This window comes from Neolamprologus multifasciatus, chromosome 17 (assembly GCF_963576455.1).
Source record: "Neolamprologus multifasciatus chromosome 17, fNeoMul1.2, whole genome shotgun sequence".
NCBI classification, from domain to species: Eukaryota; Metazoa; Chordata; class Actinopteri; order Cichliformes; family Cichlidae; genus Neolamprologus; species Neolamprologus multifasciatus.
Window position 1 is genome coordinate 30,067,080 of NC_140455.1, and position 16,867 is coordinate 30,083,946.

The 16,867-nt window shown below is 42.3% G+C and overlaps 1 protein-coding gene across 5 annotated transcripts in view; it reads right to left on the minus strand.

Annotated features, from left to right (window-relative positions):
- The window catches only part of grm8a (glutamate receptor, metabotropic 8a), a 296,528-nt gene that overhangs the window by 15,247 nt on the left and 264,414 nt on the right, over nucleotides 1-16,867 (minus strand). For all 5 annotated transcript variants that reach the window (XM_085136973.1, XM_085136975.1, XM_085136974.1 and 2 more), the window contains 2 exons: nucleotides 14,704-15,125; nucleotides 12,184-12,550 (listed from right to left, as the gene is read on the minus strand). In XM_085136973.1, the coding sequence (XP_084993099.1) occupies nucleotides 12,184-12,550; nucleotides 14,704-15,125 (789 nt within the window). The remainder of the gene's footprint in view (nucleotides 1-12,183; nucleotides 12,551-14,703; nucleotides 15,126-16,867) is intronic.

Genomic DNA, 16,867 nt, shown 5'->3' on the forward strand with positions numbered 1-16,867 from the left:
CCAAATTATCATCCTTGTGCTTAATTAAAGCAGCACGACTCATTTGAAATATCATTCAATAAACATACCTTATATGCACTGTCTTGGTCATAAACTGTAAAAATTTTTAAAAATTTGCATATTTTGAAAAGTTAACAGTCATCCAAACAAAACCAAAAAGTGACTTTTAACACAATAGAGTGCCAGGTCTGAAGACTTTATTTAGTTCTTAGTTTTTACTTTGTCATTGTGTTTGTTTCTCCACAGTGAGGCATGTGTGATTATGAAGAAATGACAGTTACAGTGGAGGTGGAAGATAGAAAAGTGAATAAACAACAGCATTAGTCAGAGATGTAATGGTGACGGATGTTGCTGTGGGCCTTAAAAGAGAATTTTGATGAAAAGTTTGGATTTATAATGTTCTTTGCCTGCCTCTACTGCTCCCCTGGGGAGAGCCTGCGTGCATCTCACTGAGTGTGCGTGAATTCCAGCGTGCACGTGTGAGTGTTCTTAAACGACCGTGTTTGTGAACGCAAAGGACGCATGTGCAAGTGTGTAAGTGTCTGTGTGTGTGCGCGCACGCGTGTGTGACTGCGAGCATCACTGTGTGAGGCGGCCCCCCTTGGGCATCTCCCCCCATCCTTCAACATCTCACTGTTTGATGTCGGGATCTGACACTTGCTGTCTGTCTCTCCCCATTCTCAGTCAAACGACCAAATCCCACCAGAACCCTGGAAAAGATTGCAAAACCCATTCCTTCAAAAATAAATGAAAGATTTTACTGTTTGTTTGGGAGGGTTTTTTTCGCACACACACACAGCCTGCTCAGGTTAATCACCCCAAGGATTGGGGTTGGTAAAGTCTGTCAGGATGAAGACGGTGATGTCTAAATCCAAAAAAAAAAAAAAGGAAAAAGAAAAAAGGAAAAAGGAAAACATTGTTCAGATGTGATCTGTTCTCTGTACGTGTTCCGTTGATCCCGCATTGCGACTGCGGGAGTTACAAGCTTGTGATGTATTTTCTGGTATATTACCTCACCCATTTTTTTGACTTAGCCTCAAACCAAGAAAGTTTTAAATTCAAAATGTACACTTTTAAAGGTGCAGGCATAAGTTGTTTGTCAATCAAAGAATGCATCACCTGCCTTTGCTCTGATCCCATTAACAAAACACGGAACCTACTTGCAACCAGCCACAAATGGGCTTCACTAATAATGTATATCTGGTGGAATTCAATAAGGGATAAATTACCCCCTAACACTGCTTCAGTCCTTAATGAGTGAAAATATATTCTGCTTACATGATGCTTGCTTACAGGAGACAGCATTAGGAAGCGCCATCATCAGCATAAAAAAATGCTTTGATTACATTTTGGCCACTTGAGTTAGTAAATTAACCATTTACGCAGTTACTGATGTAGTATTTTATTTAATTTTTGTATTTTATTAAGAAACCTATCAATGGAAGTGGATATGTTTGAGTAGCTGGGGTCAACAAGCAGAAAACAGGGCACAAGAGAGGTGAAGAAGAGTTTGAGAGCAGGGTGGAGTGGGTGGAGACGATTGTCTGGGGTGATTTGTGGCAGAAGGATAGCAGCAAAAGTGAAAGGGGAGGTTTAGAAGGTGGTAGTGAGACTTACTATGATATATGGTTTGGACATGATAGCACTGAAAGAAAGACAGGAGGTGGAGCTGGAGGTGGCACAGCTGAAAATGGTAAAATTTTCAGTGGGAGTTCCCAGGATGGTCAAGATCAGACATGGGTATAACACAGGGACAGGTCAGTTTGGGAATAATATTGGAGAAAGGATGCTGAATATGGAGCTGCAAGGCAGGAAAAGGAGCTTGGAAAGAAAAGCGTCTGGACTTCTTTAAGTTACTTGAAGACGTTTCACCTCTCATCCGAGAAGCTTCTTCAGTTCTAAGCGTCAAATGGTGGAGAGTCCCAGATTTAAACCCAGTGGGAGTTTCCCCCCAAAGAGGGACAAAGGACCCTCTGATGATCCTCTACCTAACTCATGAGCCGAGGTGTGAAAATGGGTGTGGGTCACAATCAGCCAGGGTTTCGGGTGAGCTCATTGTGAAACCTGGCCCCACCCTATCATGTGATTTCCTGAGGTCAGATAGCCCAGGATTTGAGTGGGTGTTAAGGCGTCTGGGAAGGGAACTTAAAACTGGATTATAGATGGCAGACAGTTGGTGTCGTAAACCACCGCCTCTGTTCAAATATGGTCACTCACAGTGGACATAAATGGCTTCTTTCACTCCTCTTTCAAACCATCTGTCCTCTCTGTCCAAAATGTGAACATTGGCATCCTCGAAAGAGTGACCTTTGTCCTCCAGATGCAGATGAACTGCTGAGTCTTGTCCTGTGGAGGTGGCTCTTCTATGTTGTGCCATGCGCTTGTGAAGTGGCTGTTTGGTCTCTCCAATGTAGAGGTCTGGGCATTCCTCGCTGCACTGCACAGCATACACCACATTGTTAAGTTTGTGTTTAGGAGTTTTGTCTTTCGGATGAACCAGTTTCTGTCTGAGTGTGTTGCTGGGTCTGAAGTACACCGGGATGTCGTGCTTGGAGAAAACTCTCCTGAGTTTCTCTGATACACCGGCTACATAGGGGATGACAATGTTGTTGCGTCTGTCTTTCTTATCCTCCCTCGCTGCTGTCTGGTCTTTTTTTCTGTGCATCTTTGCTGACTTTATAAACGCCCAATTAGGATAACCGCATGTTTTGAGTGCTTCCTTTACATGTGTGTGTTCCTTCTTTTTCCCTTCAGGCTTAGAGGGAACATTTTCTGCCCGGTGGTGTAGGGTCCTAATTACTCCAAGTTTGTGTTCCAGAGGGTGATGGGAGTCAAAGAGGAGGTACTGGTCCGTGTGTGTGGGCTTCCGGTAAACTTCGATGTTGAGGTTGCCATTCTCTTCAATGTGCATAGTGCAGTCCAGGAAGGGCAAACAGTTGTCCTTTGTGTCTTCCCTGGTGAACTTCATGTTTTTGTCCACAGCGTTAATGTGCGCAGTAAAGGATTCCACTTCTTGTGTTTTGATTTTGACCCAGGTGTCATCTACATATCTGTACCAGTGGCTGGATACTCTCCCTTTAAAAGAGCCAAGAGCCTTTCTTTCCACTTCTTCCATGCAAAGGTTGGCTACAATAGGTGACACGGGGGAGCCCATGGCGCAGCCATGTTTTTGTCTGTAGAAGCCCTTGTTGTATTTGAAATATGTAGTGTTGAGGCAGAGGTCTAACAGTGTGCATTTTGGGGACAGATGGTTTGAAAGAGGAGTGCAAGAAGCCATTTATGTCCACTGTGAGCGACCATTATGGAACAGAGGTGCTGGTTTACGACACCAACTGAAGAAGCTTCTCGGATGAGAGGTGAAACGTCTTCAAGCAACTTAAACAAGTCCAGACACTTTTCTTTCCAAGCTCCTTAGACTACGACGACCTGGATGACTGAGAACCTTCACAGACAAGGCAGGAAAAGAGAAACCACAAAGAGGATTTGCAGACTTAGTGAAGGAGGACATGCAGAGGGTTGGTGTGACAGCGGAGGATGATGGGGATAGGGTGAAACGGATGAGACGCTGTGGCGACGCCTAAAGAGAAGAGTCGAAAAAAGAAGAAAGAAGGCAAATTTCAGAAGCCAAACACAACCTTTTTACTATTATCTTTAAAATAGGATCCATGCTGAATTTTACTTAGACGCCAATAAAATTGTGCCACAAAAATGTATTTCTGCTTTTTTGGGTGGAAAAAAAATCAATTTCACTTCAGATTTTTCTTCTTGTTGTCTGATAGTACTGCTGCTGTACAGAAAGAACGTTAAAAACTCTGCATGCCACAACTCTGCGTACTGTATTGTGGTAAATGCAAACCATTTTCAAGGATGAAGGTCTGGAAAACTGACATAAGTGAATCAGCTTCTGGCCAATCAGAGCAGGGATATCAATTAAATGCTACCCAATAAATGCTGAAATGTGATGCCGTCGGTGGTTGAGAGAGACCCGTGTCACAGATAGAGATGCCGGTGATGCTTAGATGGTCATGACTGCATGAGCACAGCTTTGGTTATCTGTCTGGTTCCACAGTGATTCAGAAACGTTATTTTGTTTCCCACATCCCTCTTTATCCCACTCTCAGCCTCTTTGTATCTCTGTTTCAGTTTTATAGTTTCGCCTCTTTGATGTACATTATAATCTCTCTCTTTCTCCGTCTCTCTCTCTCTCTCTCTCTGATGTTGGCTTGCAACTTTCCTCCATCTTAATGTTTGATGGCTGTGTCAGTCCCACCTCTTTTGAGTCTCTTTATCTTTTACAATGTCTCTCTCTCGCTCTGCTCTCCCACACTCTCTGATTCACTGCCTCTCTGCAGCATTCTGCCTTGTATTTTCACTCCTTCCACTTGACATTTGTGATCTTTTCTACACCCCTGCCTCCACTTGCTTCCAATCTCTTTTTCAGCACTGTTGCCACCCTCTCAGCCCACTCTCTCCCCTCTTGCTCCGTCTCTCACATCCTCTTCTGATTACTATAGATTGATTACTGAAGGTTACTCCTAGTAAAGATCTGGGCGGCTGCTGGTGCACCACCGGGATCACAGTTACAGCCATAAATCTATCTTTTGACGTTGAGCTGCGACACTGTGTGTGTCTCAGCGTGTGTGTGTGTGTGTGTGGGTGCGGTAAAGGACAGAGATGGATTTATAATGCAAAGAGATTGATAGTCTGCACTTTACACTCCTGAAAATCAAACATAATCACCAAGAAAAGAACAAAAATGAGGAGTGTTACTGCAATATTTCACTTCCAGTGTTGGATATTTTTAGGTCAGGACTCCTTCTTTTCTCCTGGGTTAGACAGCAGAGTGCTTATGTACTTATGTGTGTTTTCAAAAAGTGAGATTAAAAATTTATGATTTAAAAGTAGAATGATGAGGTGAAGGGGAGGCCGCGAGAGACAAAAGGTGCATAGGTGTATACGTAAAGGAGCCACAGTGATTGAACCTGCTGATTCATATTATTCAGTGCATGCAGCTTTGTCCTTCTATTACATCACAGCATGAGTCAGTCTTTTCATAGCCTGGATTTAGGCTGTATCACATATCTCACTGTACTCTGTAATGTAGCCCAAAGTTTTCATGCCCAGAGAAGAAAGAAAAAAGAAAATCTAATGAATAAAGTCATATTTCAGCAAAGAATTTCTCCTGGGCACGCAAAATAGCTTAATTCTATACTTACACATGTAGATATTTTAACTCTTGGCAGCTCCTCCGTTGGTACTAGGATAATTAAATAACATAAAACTCACTCAAAAATGTCTCTGTGCAAGCAACTGGTGTGCACTTAACGATCCAAAAACAAACCTACTAAAAAATATCCACCTGCTGTGAAAAAGACACACTCACACAAACATACACACGCACAAACACACAGCGAGTGGGTTCGTGAGTAGAACTCGAATGGTTGCTTCTTCCTCGGTTGGAGGCAGAAAATAACAAGTTGGCCATATTTAGGACATCTGGAGAACAAGAGAGCCGGCTCGCATAGAGGCACAAAGAGACGTACAGATAAAGAGAAACAGACAGAGACAGGAGAAAGCAGAGAAATGAAAGATGGCCTTATGTCGATAGAGTCGGGCAAAGGAATGATGAGGCGCACACTGAGAGAGATAGCTGCAGAGAGGATGTACCATGTGGTAAGGGCTCTACAGCAAGCAGAGTGAGGTAGAGGGAAGCGCACATGCAACGTTCGCACAACACAACCTTTCACATTTCTGCAGGGTGTGGCAGAAGCTGTTTGGAGCCTCCATCCTCTGCATCGATGCATGACCTATTTCATAACAATACTTTTCCCCGTCTGTGATGGTTAAGAAGCTTCTTCTTTGATGATTTATCTCTCACATCCTTAGCCTGTATCTCCCAGTCCTCCTGCATCCCTCCATCTCTCATTATAAAACTCCCTTGCAATTTTTATCTCCCCGTCTACATGCTTTCCCCCCCTTTGACTTCTTCCTCTTCCCCTTTCTCTGCCTGCTGTGGCTCTGAATCTCAAATCTATATTTGTCAGTAAAAGAACTACATAAAGCAGTTCTAAGTATACACATAGAGTACCATGAAAATAAAGAGAGATTAAACTTGCTTGCATTCTTTTTTTAAAATTTACACAGGCCCCTTACAGTATCACAGGAAACCTCTAAGGTTCTTGTCTTCTGATACACACAGATATCCTAAAAAGTGTGTGACGTATGATGCAACATCTTACAAAAGCGGCAGTGAAATGGCTGCAGACAAGAGGCTGGCTGAACAGCAGAAACAGACAACAGCTGCCTGTAAACACCAGACCAAAAGCTGAACACAGCTTGGTGTGTGTGTGGGAAGGAGTAAAGGTCATTAAATGAGAGTCAGAGGATCACCGCAGAAATATCAAGAAGGCCATTTACTTTGCTTGCAAGAGCCCATCTTGAGCAATAAAACAGAGATTTTAAAATTTGCCTCATATTTAACACACAGTCCACCGGGGTCTCACAGCACAAATTTTCGGAATAATGCTGATGGACAATCACCTATTTTATCCTCTGTATAAACATTAAAAATGACTACACTGACATCATTTTATTTACTATTGTTGTTCATGGACACCAGCAGTATGGAACGGAAGTGCTATTGGACACCAACAGCAGCAATTCTTTGCAGACTAGTTTTGACTTATAGGGCCATTTTCCATATATATACACATGTATATATATATATATATATATATATATATATATATGTATATATACAGCCAATGCGGAAGTGCCTTAAACCTGCATTCTATCTCAAAGCCACCAGATGGTGATGGATTGTGGTTATAATATAATATAACCATATAACTGTCCTGTTACCTGCGTTACAGACATCCCAACTGTCATACAGAACCAAAGGAAAAAAAATTTAATTGTCTGTCTGATTTTAAACTAAAGCTCTACATTTCCACCAATGTCTTCGATCCATCTTGTTACCATTCCCTTGGAGAGGAGCATATTAGCACAGAGTCCACCAAACACTCTCTGACAAACTTCATATCTTATGAATTTTTTGTGATTCTGAGGGAAATCACAAACCTGACCTTGACAGTTCCATCCCTGGATGTGTAAAGAGTGGTTAAAAAAAACAAAAAAACAAAAACTTGTTATTGCATTTGCTCCTTTGCTAGCAATGATTCAGAAGTCAATTTCTCTATACATTTAGTTTTGTAATGTTTATTCAAACTCAGTATTCAGTATTTATTTATTCATGGATTATACTTTTATAATTATAATTTTATTTATGGTCTTGGAAAAGATCAACATTGCACATCAATCTCTCTTTGTTTTTTAATGCGAGCCGACATCTTTCAGGGCTGGCAAATTCACATGTCTCAAAAACATTGGTTTCAACCAGGGAAGTTGCATTCACTTGCAACGTATAAGTAAGTTATTCTCTGATAGGGAGTTCATCAGCCGGTCCGGGACAGCCAACAGGCTGGTTGTGGGCCACGGCCCGTAGAACACCCACATCTGGTATATACTGCCTTTGGTTAACAACAGTTATCATGAGTTTCAACACTCTTTCGTCATGACTTGGTGGTCATCAGAATCAGAGTTTCAAGAGCACATGTGGTACAGGCATGAAACGTACTTTCAAATGTAGTGAATTACTTTCATAATCTGACTGCTGAGTGCAATGAACAAATGACAACTTGTATCAATGTGCACAAACAAACTGTCACATTCTGTAACTGTTTCACACTTAATGCAAGGGGCTGTTTGATAGAATTGGTTCTTGTTGGTTTCTGTTTTAGAATATTTTGACCCAGAGCACGAGGAGCAGCTTCTGAGCCATAGCACCACACCACACAGACAATAAATGGCCACACAAAGCTATCTCCATGACAACTGAGCAAACTCTGTCTGCCAACATGGGCCCTGAAATGTGGTTGAAAAATCTGAAAAGATGTACGCCAGTGGACCTTGAGTTAAAGATTTTCTTTTGTTAATATAAACGTTTAAATGCTCCCATTGAGATGTGTTCCTCAACACTGACTGTGAAAAGAAGTGCTGAAGCACACCTGCTGAAGAAAGGTTCTCATAATCCAAGCTCTCATACATTTGAAATGTTCCCACAAGGCCAGTGTGAAACTCACTGTTTTGAAAGAAGTCTCCACACAATCCCAGAGCCAAGAACTAACTGCAGTAAAGTTTTCAGGTTCCTGTAAATTTCACTGACGTCAGCATTTCAGACGAGGTATAGCACACAACAATGTAAGTGTGACTTTTCTGTGCATGCCGAAGCATCCAGACTTGATTATCACTTGCTGTACTGTGGTATACTTCTATTAACTGTGTACATAGTCATACAAATGTTAACCCTTATATCAAGATACCAGGTGAAGCATGATAATCACAAAGTTAATCATAATGAGAGTCATGCTGTCACCTAACCTCCAACTAACTTCACTGCAGCTTCATCGCCCTTCCCTCTGTCTGAAACCAAATCTATGCCCTTGGTAGAGCTCTCCTCATTAAAGTCCCATCAGCAAGTCACATCATTACCTGTTTACTCCTTTCACTCCACTCTCTCCTCCCTCTATTCTGCTTTCTCTTTTAGCCAGCCAGCTGCCACACACTCCAGAGGATATCCCAATTAGAAACAACATACAGAGACAAGCGAATGTGCACTGGTGGATATTCCAATTAAATACAACCCATCGGACAAACATGCTAACACAAAATGCACACAAAATTGCTGGTGGACATTCTAATTAGCCAAGCAAACAAGGCATGGACGCTGCAATGCCCGTCCAGTATGACAGGATGCTATGTCCGATAGCATGCATTCACACATAGATATGGCCTCATGAATATGCACACAAATTACTTTTACAGTCAGGGATGTGCAAAATCCTGCCATGAAGCATTCGGCCCCTTTAAATGGTCAGAAGCACAAAACTTTGCATGTAGTCACAAACACAGAACTCGCATAACATGAGCAGCTTGCCTGTAATTCACACACAGTATCTTGATGGATTTGAGAAGCTGCCAGCAGTTATAAGAAATAGTCTCCTTATTTTGGTATAACTGTAGAGTAAGGTTATTCCACGGGAAAAGGAGAAATACTGAACTTACAGATACACTTGTATTGCATCAACAATTACTCCAAGTCTCCGACTTCTTATGGAAAAAATGAGAGTGCATGAAACATCCAGCAAGAGTATGATTTCCCTGATGTGTGATTAGACGGAATCACTTTGATGTCAGCTCTCTGCCATGTGACAGAGGCTGGCACCCATCTTGAAAGGAAAATGGGCTTAGATGTAGAGAAAAGGGGGAAATGAAAATATCCTGACTAACACTCCAAAATAGGAAGAGATTATTAGAGCTGACACGTTTTTGGTAGAGGTAGAGGAAGAGAAATCTGGAATATTCAGCGGACACAGGTCTTGGACTGTTTATAAAACACTTGATATAGCTATCCTCTGGAATCTGGAGCCTCAATCTTAGCGTGTTGACATGTATTTGAGTAGATACAATAAGTTTATCACGTCACTATGGAGGAATTTTGTCCAACTTGAATGGCCCATTTAAGGTCATGTCAAAGCATCTCAGTTGGATTTAAGTCCAGTTAAGTTTAAGTTAACGACTGTGTTGAGTCTGTTCCTTCCCATTCCATGCAAGGCCACCTGGGTTGGCTGGAAGACTGTTTACTTAGCCTGGCAGGGCGAAGGACACTGTCTCAGCTGAACTATGGACACGCACACACATACATATACTGACACTGATAAGCACTCACTGACGCATCACCCTCCCTACCCCGGATCCAACGCCACCTCCAACGCTTACCTCCCCTCTGATGTGGACATCGGGTCAGCTGGAGGCGCAGTCGAAGATTTCAGCGGTCCCAGATCAGATGTACACACTGGAACTCTTTCCCATGTTGCTTGTCTGTGTTTATTGTGCTATCGTGTGTCGATACCTGTGCATTCCTGTATTATCCTTTTGTGATACACATTGCGGTGTTTTTTTCCTCGCTACCTATCCTGACCTGTCTCCCCAATGTGATGTTTGTGTATTGTATGTATGGTCGGCATGGTCTGTCATCTCGGTTGTGGGCAAAAGACCTGCAACTGACAAATAAAGGCTATCTCATCTCAATTGGACTAGGCTTCTTGGATAGCTATCTGGAAAGGGTTAGAAAGCCATTTCTAAGGCTTTTGGACTCGAGTGCATCCTGCTGAGAGCCATTATCCACAAGTGGAGAAATGGCGGTGGCGTGGTGGTTAACACACAGGCCAGGGTCTTTCTATGTGGAGTTTGCATATTCTCCCCGTGTTTGCGTGGGTTATGCCCGGGTAATCCGACTTCTTCCCACAGTCCAAAGACATGCAGTTAGGGATAGATTAATTGGAAACACTAAATCACACCATGGGGAATTTAGGTGTGAGTGCGATTGTTTGTCTCAGTCTATAAGTTAGCCCTGTGAGAGACTGGCGACCTGAAGGATTGGCTTCAGCGACCTTGAAAAGGAGAAGCAGAAGCAAATGGATGGATGGAAGATCTAAAGTATTGCAGTCCTCACTTGCCTTAGTTAAGGTCAGTGTTTATTATTCAACAACAAAGAGACTGAGAAAAAATGGCGTCCATGGGAGAGTTGGTGAAAACCACTCCTGACCAAAAAGACATCTTGATGATCTCTGAGATTTTGGGAAAATATTTTGTGGACTGATGGGACAAATTGAACTTTCGGTGGCAGTGGTGTGATGGTCTTGGGCCGCTTTGCTGCTTCACTTTCTGGTAGCTCAGCTCGCTACCAGAAACTCCTGAAGGAGAATGTCCACTCATCAGTTTTTGCAACAAGTCCACCTCTTAATAGCTCAAAAAAGAAAGGTAAAAAAAAGCCTAGTCAAAGTCTGAACTTAAATCCAATTGAGATGCTTTGACATGACCTTTAACAGGCTGTTCACAGTGGGCCAAGTCCTCCATAGTGATGTGACAAACTTTTTAGCAGTTATCGCAACTGCCGTTCTTTCTTAAAATGTGCTTGATGATTGGAAACACGCTAATGAGACAAATACACAGAAACATGAGAAATCAGGAAGCTGGTAAATACACTGTATATGCCTGTTTACTTCTATCGATCTAGAGTAATGTCCACATTTTCTTTATACAGATGTATAGAGTGTGTTTAGCACTGTGATGTAAAAAATGTGACTTGGACAAAAAAAAAAATCAATGACCTGTCATGAATCTCAATGAGTGTATAAAGTGTGTTATTGTTGAAAGCAGCATATTCGTACTATCAAGAAATGGAATCAATAGACCACTGCTGCTTTAGCTCGAGTAAACAGTACGCTTCAATATGTGTACGGTCTTATGAATCAGATTAGCTATATTGGTGTTTACGTGCGCATTCAAACCCACTGTTTCTAAGCCGATAAGATGAAAGGACACTGTTTAAGAGCCAGTCACGCTATCACTCATACCCTCACACACACACCTCACGTGGCTTTTATTCTCATCGAACACCCATTAAGAATTAACTACAGGTAGGAAGAATAAGCTCGGCAGTATAACTCTTTATAAGCCCAGACCATGGCACGGTTCCAGTCCATCAGACAGACAGTAAATCCTCTTGTACTCACGAGGGATTGTCGGGAGATTTCTGACTCTAAGCCAATAGTATAGCTACAGTTGTAAAACACTTCTGTACTTTAGTGCCAAGAGATACGGTTTTGATTTTGAAAATTTGCAGGGAGGTAGTAAAAGGACACTTTTTGCCACAGCAATACATCAAACGTATGGCTCAAAATGCAATTTCAAAACTTGCTTTAAAATCTGCTTAGGAGTTTTGAACCATGTGAAGCAAAAGCGCACTGATCGCACAACCACCTTGCACCTGCCAGAGAAGTTTTGTATTTAAAAAAAATATTGCACTTAAATATAGATCTAACTTTGCTCAAGCGCAGCAAAACACAAATTTGCCCTGCTGTTCACAGTAGATGGAGATGTTCCAAGAGGAATTGATTTGAATTTTAAAGCGGTGATATAAAGGGAAAACAAGCAGACACATATTACAGTTTGATCCTCAGAAATCTTGCAGTTGATTGGGGTTGAAGGACAGACACCAAAAACACACTTTCCGTTTTCTCAGGATGTAATAAGTGTCATCCAAAATATAAACACACTCACCCGTTCCGCAGACTGGGACGTGCCAAAAAAGATGGGTATGAACGCCAGCCAGATGATACAGGTGGTGTACATGGTAAATCCAATAGGCTTGGCTTCGTTAAAGGTTTCGGGCACGCCTCGCGTCTTGATTGCGTAAACTGTGCACGTAACCATCAGCAGAATTGAGTAACCCAGGGAGCAGATGAGAGACAGGTCTGAGATGTCGCACTTGAGGACACCACGTGCCGCCGTGGGGTCCTGGGTCCGCTGCTCGCCGTAGTCCACCACAGTATGGGGAGGGTCCACGGCGAACCACACAAAGACACCCAGAAGCTGAACTGAGATCAGGGAGAAGGTGATGACAAGCTGGGAGGCAGGAGAGATAAACCTGTAAAGAACAGAATGGTTAATTTCATTTTGATGTAGCAAGGATGAAAAACTGCAATTAATGCTAGAAAATATGCACTCATGTTTACATTTCTCAGGTTGCACCAACTTCTTTTCATGAGCTGAGAGCTTGTTCCACCAGCTCCCAGTTTGCGTTCAGGAGACAGTCCCCCTCTCTTTTCCCTTTCATAAGTTACCTTGAACAATCCTTTAGTTTGCTGATATATAGGCTGTAGCGATGATAAACAGAGTACCTCTGCTTTACTCAACTCTTTTCACTATTTTCATATTGATATAGCACAGTCGCATGTCATTAACTATTTGTTAGCTGGTATTTTATCCTGTTTCTTGGTCGTGGTCTTTCTATGCCGCTCTTGTCTGCCATCTCTTTCCTCCTAACCCCTTACTGGTTCAGCAGATGGCCACCCTTATCTAAGCCTGGTTTTGCCAGAGGTCTCTTCCTGACAAAAGGCAGCACTTCCTCCACCACCAAGTGGTTGCTCATGGGGGATCAGTCACTGGAGTTTACCCTTTGTACGAGTAACACCGTATGCTCTTTACCTTTCGATATAAAGCTCCCTTAGATTACTGTTGTTGTGAATTCATGCTACATTTTTCCAATAGAACTAAACTTAAACATTGCTTCAGTGTTACACGGTTAGTTAAATAGCAGTCTGGTAATGCATTGGCCAGTCTGGTGACTTAACCTCTGGAGGGTATTTGGCTGGTGTAGCCAACAAAGATTCAGGCCAAGATTTTCTATTTTGGCAGCCAGAGATTGCTTATGAATATAGATAAATGCAGAAAGGGTACTTGTTACTGGACAATAACTATTGTTCAAACATAATTGAGTAACAGAATTCAGACTATTCATTGAATAGAATTGAATTTTCCTTGACTTCAGATTCTGGATATTCAAATACAGACATACATTACTCAGTTAGCTTAGTTAGCTAATGCCAGAATATCAGCTGGCATGTAGGGCAGTAATATACCTTGTTCACTTTAATCTGTCTTGGGTCAGGAATGCATCTGCACACAGAGGTAGAAGCCTAACCCATAAATAGGCTCTCAATAACCATCGTGGGCGATCTGTAAATACATTTTATCTTTTCTCTTTGACCTACCAGGAACGGGTGACTCCAACAGGTATAAAATTTCAAGCCGGTTGAGTGAAACATCATAATGTAGTGGCTGACACGGTAATCCACTGAGATTCACCGTTAGAGTAGATCTATTCTATTTTCCACAGAATTTGATTTTTCATAAAGTCTTCAGCCAGTACGGCCCAAAAATAACTTAACAAACACTCAAAAATCCTGTCCCAATAAGATGAAAAGAAAACAGTTTTATTAGACTATAAAAGGTTGAGACAAGTCTCCCACTTGACAGCGGCAATATATTAAATTTCTATAAATGCGACCATACACACTCCAGCAAATCCACGCTGAGAGCTAGAGCGAGATCAGGGAAAATATAATGATGGGTTTTGCAGCAAGAAAGAAAGGGAGAAACAAGGAGGAGCAGTTGCAAGAAGACATAGAACTGAAAAGAGAAAATGTGATGATCATCTAGGATGACAGAGATATCAAAATCATGTGCAAATCATGGCCCAAAACAAAAACTATATTTCCACTTGCATCAGAATGAAAGAAACAACCCACTCATTCAAGCTCTCAAGTTCAAAGGACGCTCAGTGCTCGACTACCTTAGAGTCACTACCGTAACCTGAAAAGAGCCTCAAAATACTTTGTGTAAAAAGTCTGTAGCTGGATGGAAAAAAAAGAAGAGGAAGAAAAAAAAGGGAAAAAATCTAACTGTCTGGATAGCAGGGCCATGAACCTGAGCACTATTAAATCCTGCATTAACAATTTAGCCACTTAGTGGATGCTCTCTCCCAGAGTCACTCACACTGAGTGCAAGCAGTACAATAGAAAAGTGTTAGTTCATGACTCTCATAAATAATGTATGAAAAATAAATGATGAGTAATGACCGCAAGTATCTGAAAAAGTAGGGTGCAGGTAAAGTCACACACCTGAGTGCAAAAAAGCCACACTTATAGCAATATTAAGTGCCACTGAACCCATCAAAATCTGCACAGCCCAAACATGTACGCACAAAAGGGCCAAGAGCAGACGTAATGGCCTTTTTACCTGGGTGCTGTTACAGACTTTTTCCCTTGTTCAAAGATGCGGTGTATCCTGTTGGTCTTGGTGAGCAGCGCAGCGTAGCTAAAACACATCCCCAAGCCTAAGAAAATCCTCCTCAGGGAGCACACGCCCACATCCGGCGTCGCGATCATCAGGAATGTGATGGCATAGCACAGGAAGATTCCAGTAAGCAGCACGTAGCTCATCTCTCGCCCCGAAGCTCGGACGATGGGCGTGTCATTGTACCGGACAAAAGTGACGATGACGAAAGAGGTGGCGATGATACCCAGCATGGCGATAAAGACGGGGACGATGGCCCAGGGTGAGTGCCACTCCAGTTTGATGATCGGAATGGGAGTGCAGCCAGTGCGGTTGGCATCAGGTCGCTTCTCGTATGGGCACAGCTCACAGGTGAACTCTGAGGCCTAACGGCGAGAGAGGTTTTAGAACATGCATTAGTTCATTTTCCTTAAGTAAACAGATTTTTCTAATGATAATTTGACTGTTAAACATCGATTCAACCATGAATTGGCTGATTGAAAAACCATCTGGCCATCTGGCTGTTGTGGTGTGCCTTGATGTCATTTTGTTGTCTTGTGTCTCTCTTCCTGCAGTCAGACCAATGCATTATTATCCATTGGACTGCCAGGGCCAATCTAATCTGAACCCACAGCAGAAGGAAAGGTGGTGTGCTGTATCTCACTGAGGCTGCAGAACAGAGCAGGGAGTACTGTCACCATCCCATAGATCAGAAGGAGTCTGTTCACACAATGAGGACCTTATTGGAGCGGGAGCTGACTATTACATCATTGACATCATTTATATGGTTTAATTCATTAATTAATCAATTTTTTGCCAAAACATGTAGAAAAAAAACTCCTTTTATGTAAATATGTGTGTGCCTGATCTCCATAAGACACAATCTAATGTAATTCTGAGGAAAAAACTTATTATCAGTTATGCTTTTGACAACTCCACATTTACAGCAAATGCTTGTTTCTGCAAAATGACTATTGAGTGCTCCTCATAAACATGAGCAGCTGCTGTTGTAACTGATATTTTCTTTTTCCTTAGCTAAGCACATTTTTGGACATATACGTGCTTGTTCAAGTATTTTTCCAACTAAACAGGAAGCCTGATAGACGTTGAAATGGTCCCCAATGATAATTTAATTTTCACAGGGGATATACAGTTATGGCTCAAGTACATCTAATTTTCCATGGTGTACTGAGGGTCATTGTTCACTTGCATGCCCCAATTTCAGCCATGCTTTAGCTGCTGCATAGTCTCATATTTGACTACAATATACTTTTTTCTGCTCTTGACGAAGGCGGTCGCACTTTTCTCCTCTCCTCCTCTCCCTTAGCTTCCCTGCTTAGCCTCTTATGTCCTTGTCTAGTCTTGTGTTTTTTACTTTCCAAACGCCTTCAATGCTTGTTCCCTCCTGGGAACACGGCGGGTCTGAGCCTGCACTGGAATGGTAGCGCTGGGCAGGATGGCTGCTGTGTTTGCTTCGGATTACTCCTCACCCCCTACCCGACCCTGTGGCTTGTCACATGTTCCATAATGTTGTGCTGTGGACATTTATGTGCTTTTTTGTGCAGAGGAGTTTTTTTGTTTCCTGTCCTCCCAGGAGCCCAGCATGAGTAGAGGTCTCTTTTTTTCCTCTTGTACTTTCCCATTGTAGTGTATATTTCAGTGTTTTTTTTTCTGTAATGTAATGTATCCCCATGTGATGTCTGTGTTGTGTGTGTAAGGTCGGGGGGGGGGGGGGGGGGGGGGGAGTCCTATTTCACTGCAGGGCAACCTGCACGTGGCGAATAAAGCCTTGATTGATTGATTGATTGATTGATTGAGTATACATTGTTTACAGTTATCTTTATGGTCGACTCAGTGTGTCCAGGCCCTTTGACTGAAAAACGAGCTCAAATCATCACCCCTCCATCACTCTGCTTGACAGTCGGTGTGAGGTGTTTGTTCTGATATGCTTTGGCTTTTCAGCAAACATGGTCTTGTGCATTATGGCCAAGCATTTCCATTTTCCTGTCTGCTATCTCAAGGACATTGTTTGAATGCAACTTTGCAAACTGAAGCTGTGCTGCCATGTTCTTTTTTTTTTTTTTCAAGAAAGAGAAGAAGTTGCAGCATTTCCAAGCAAACTTCAGAT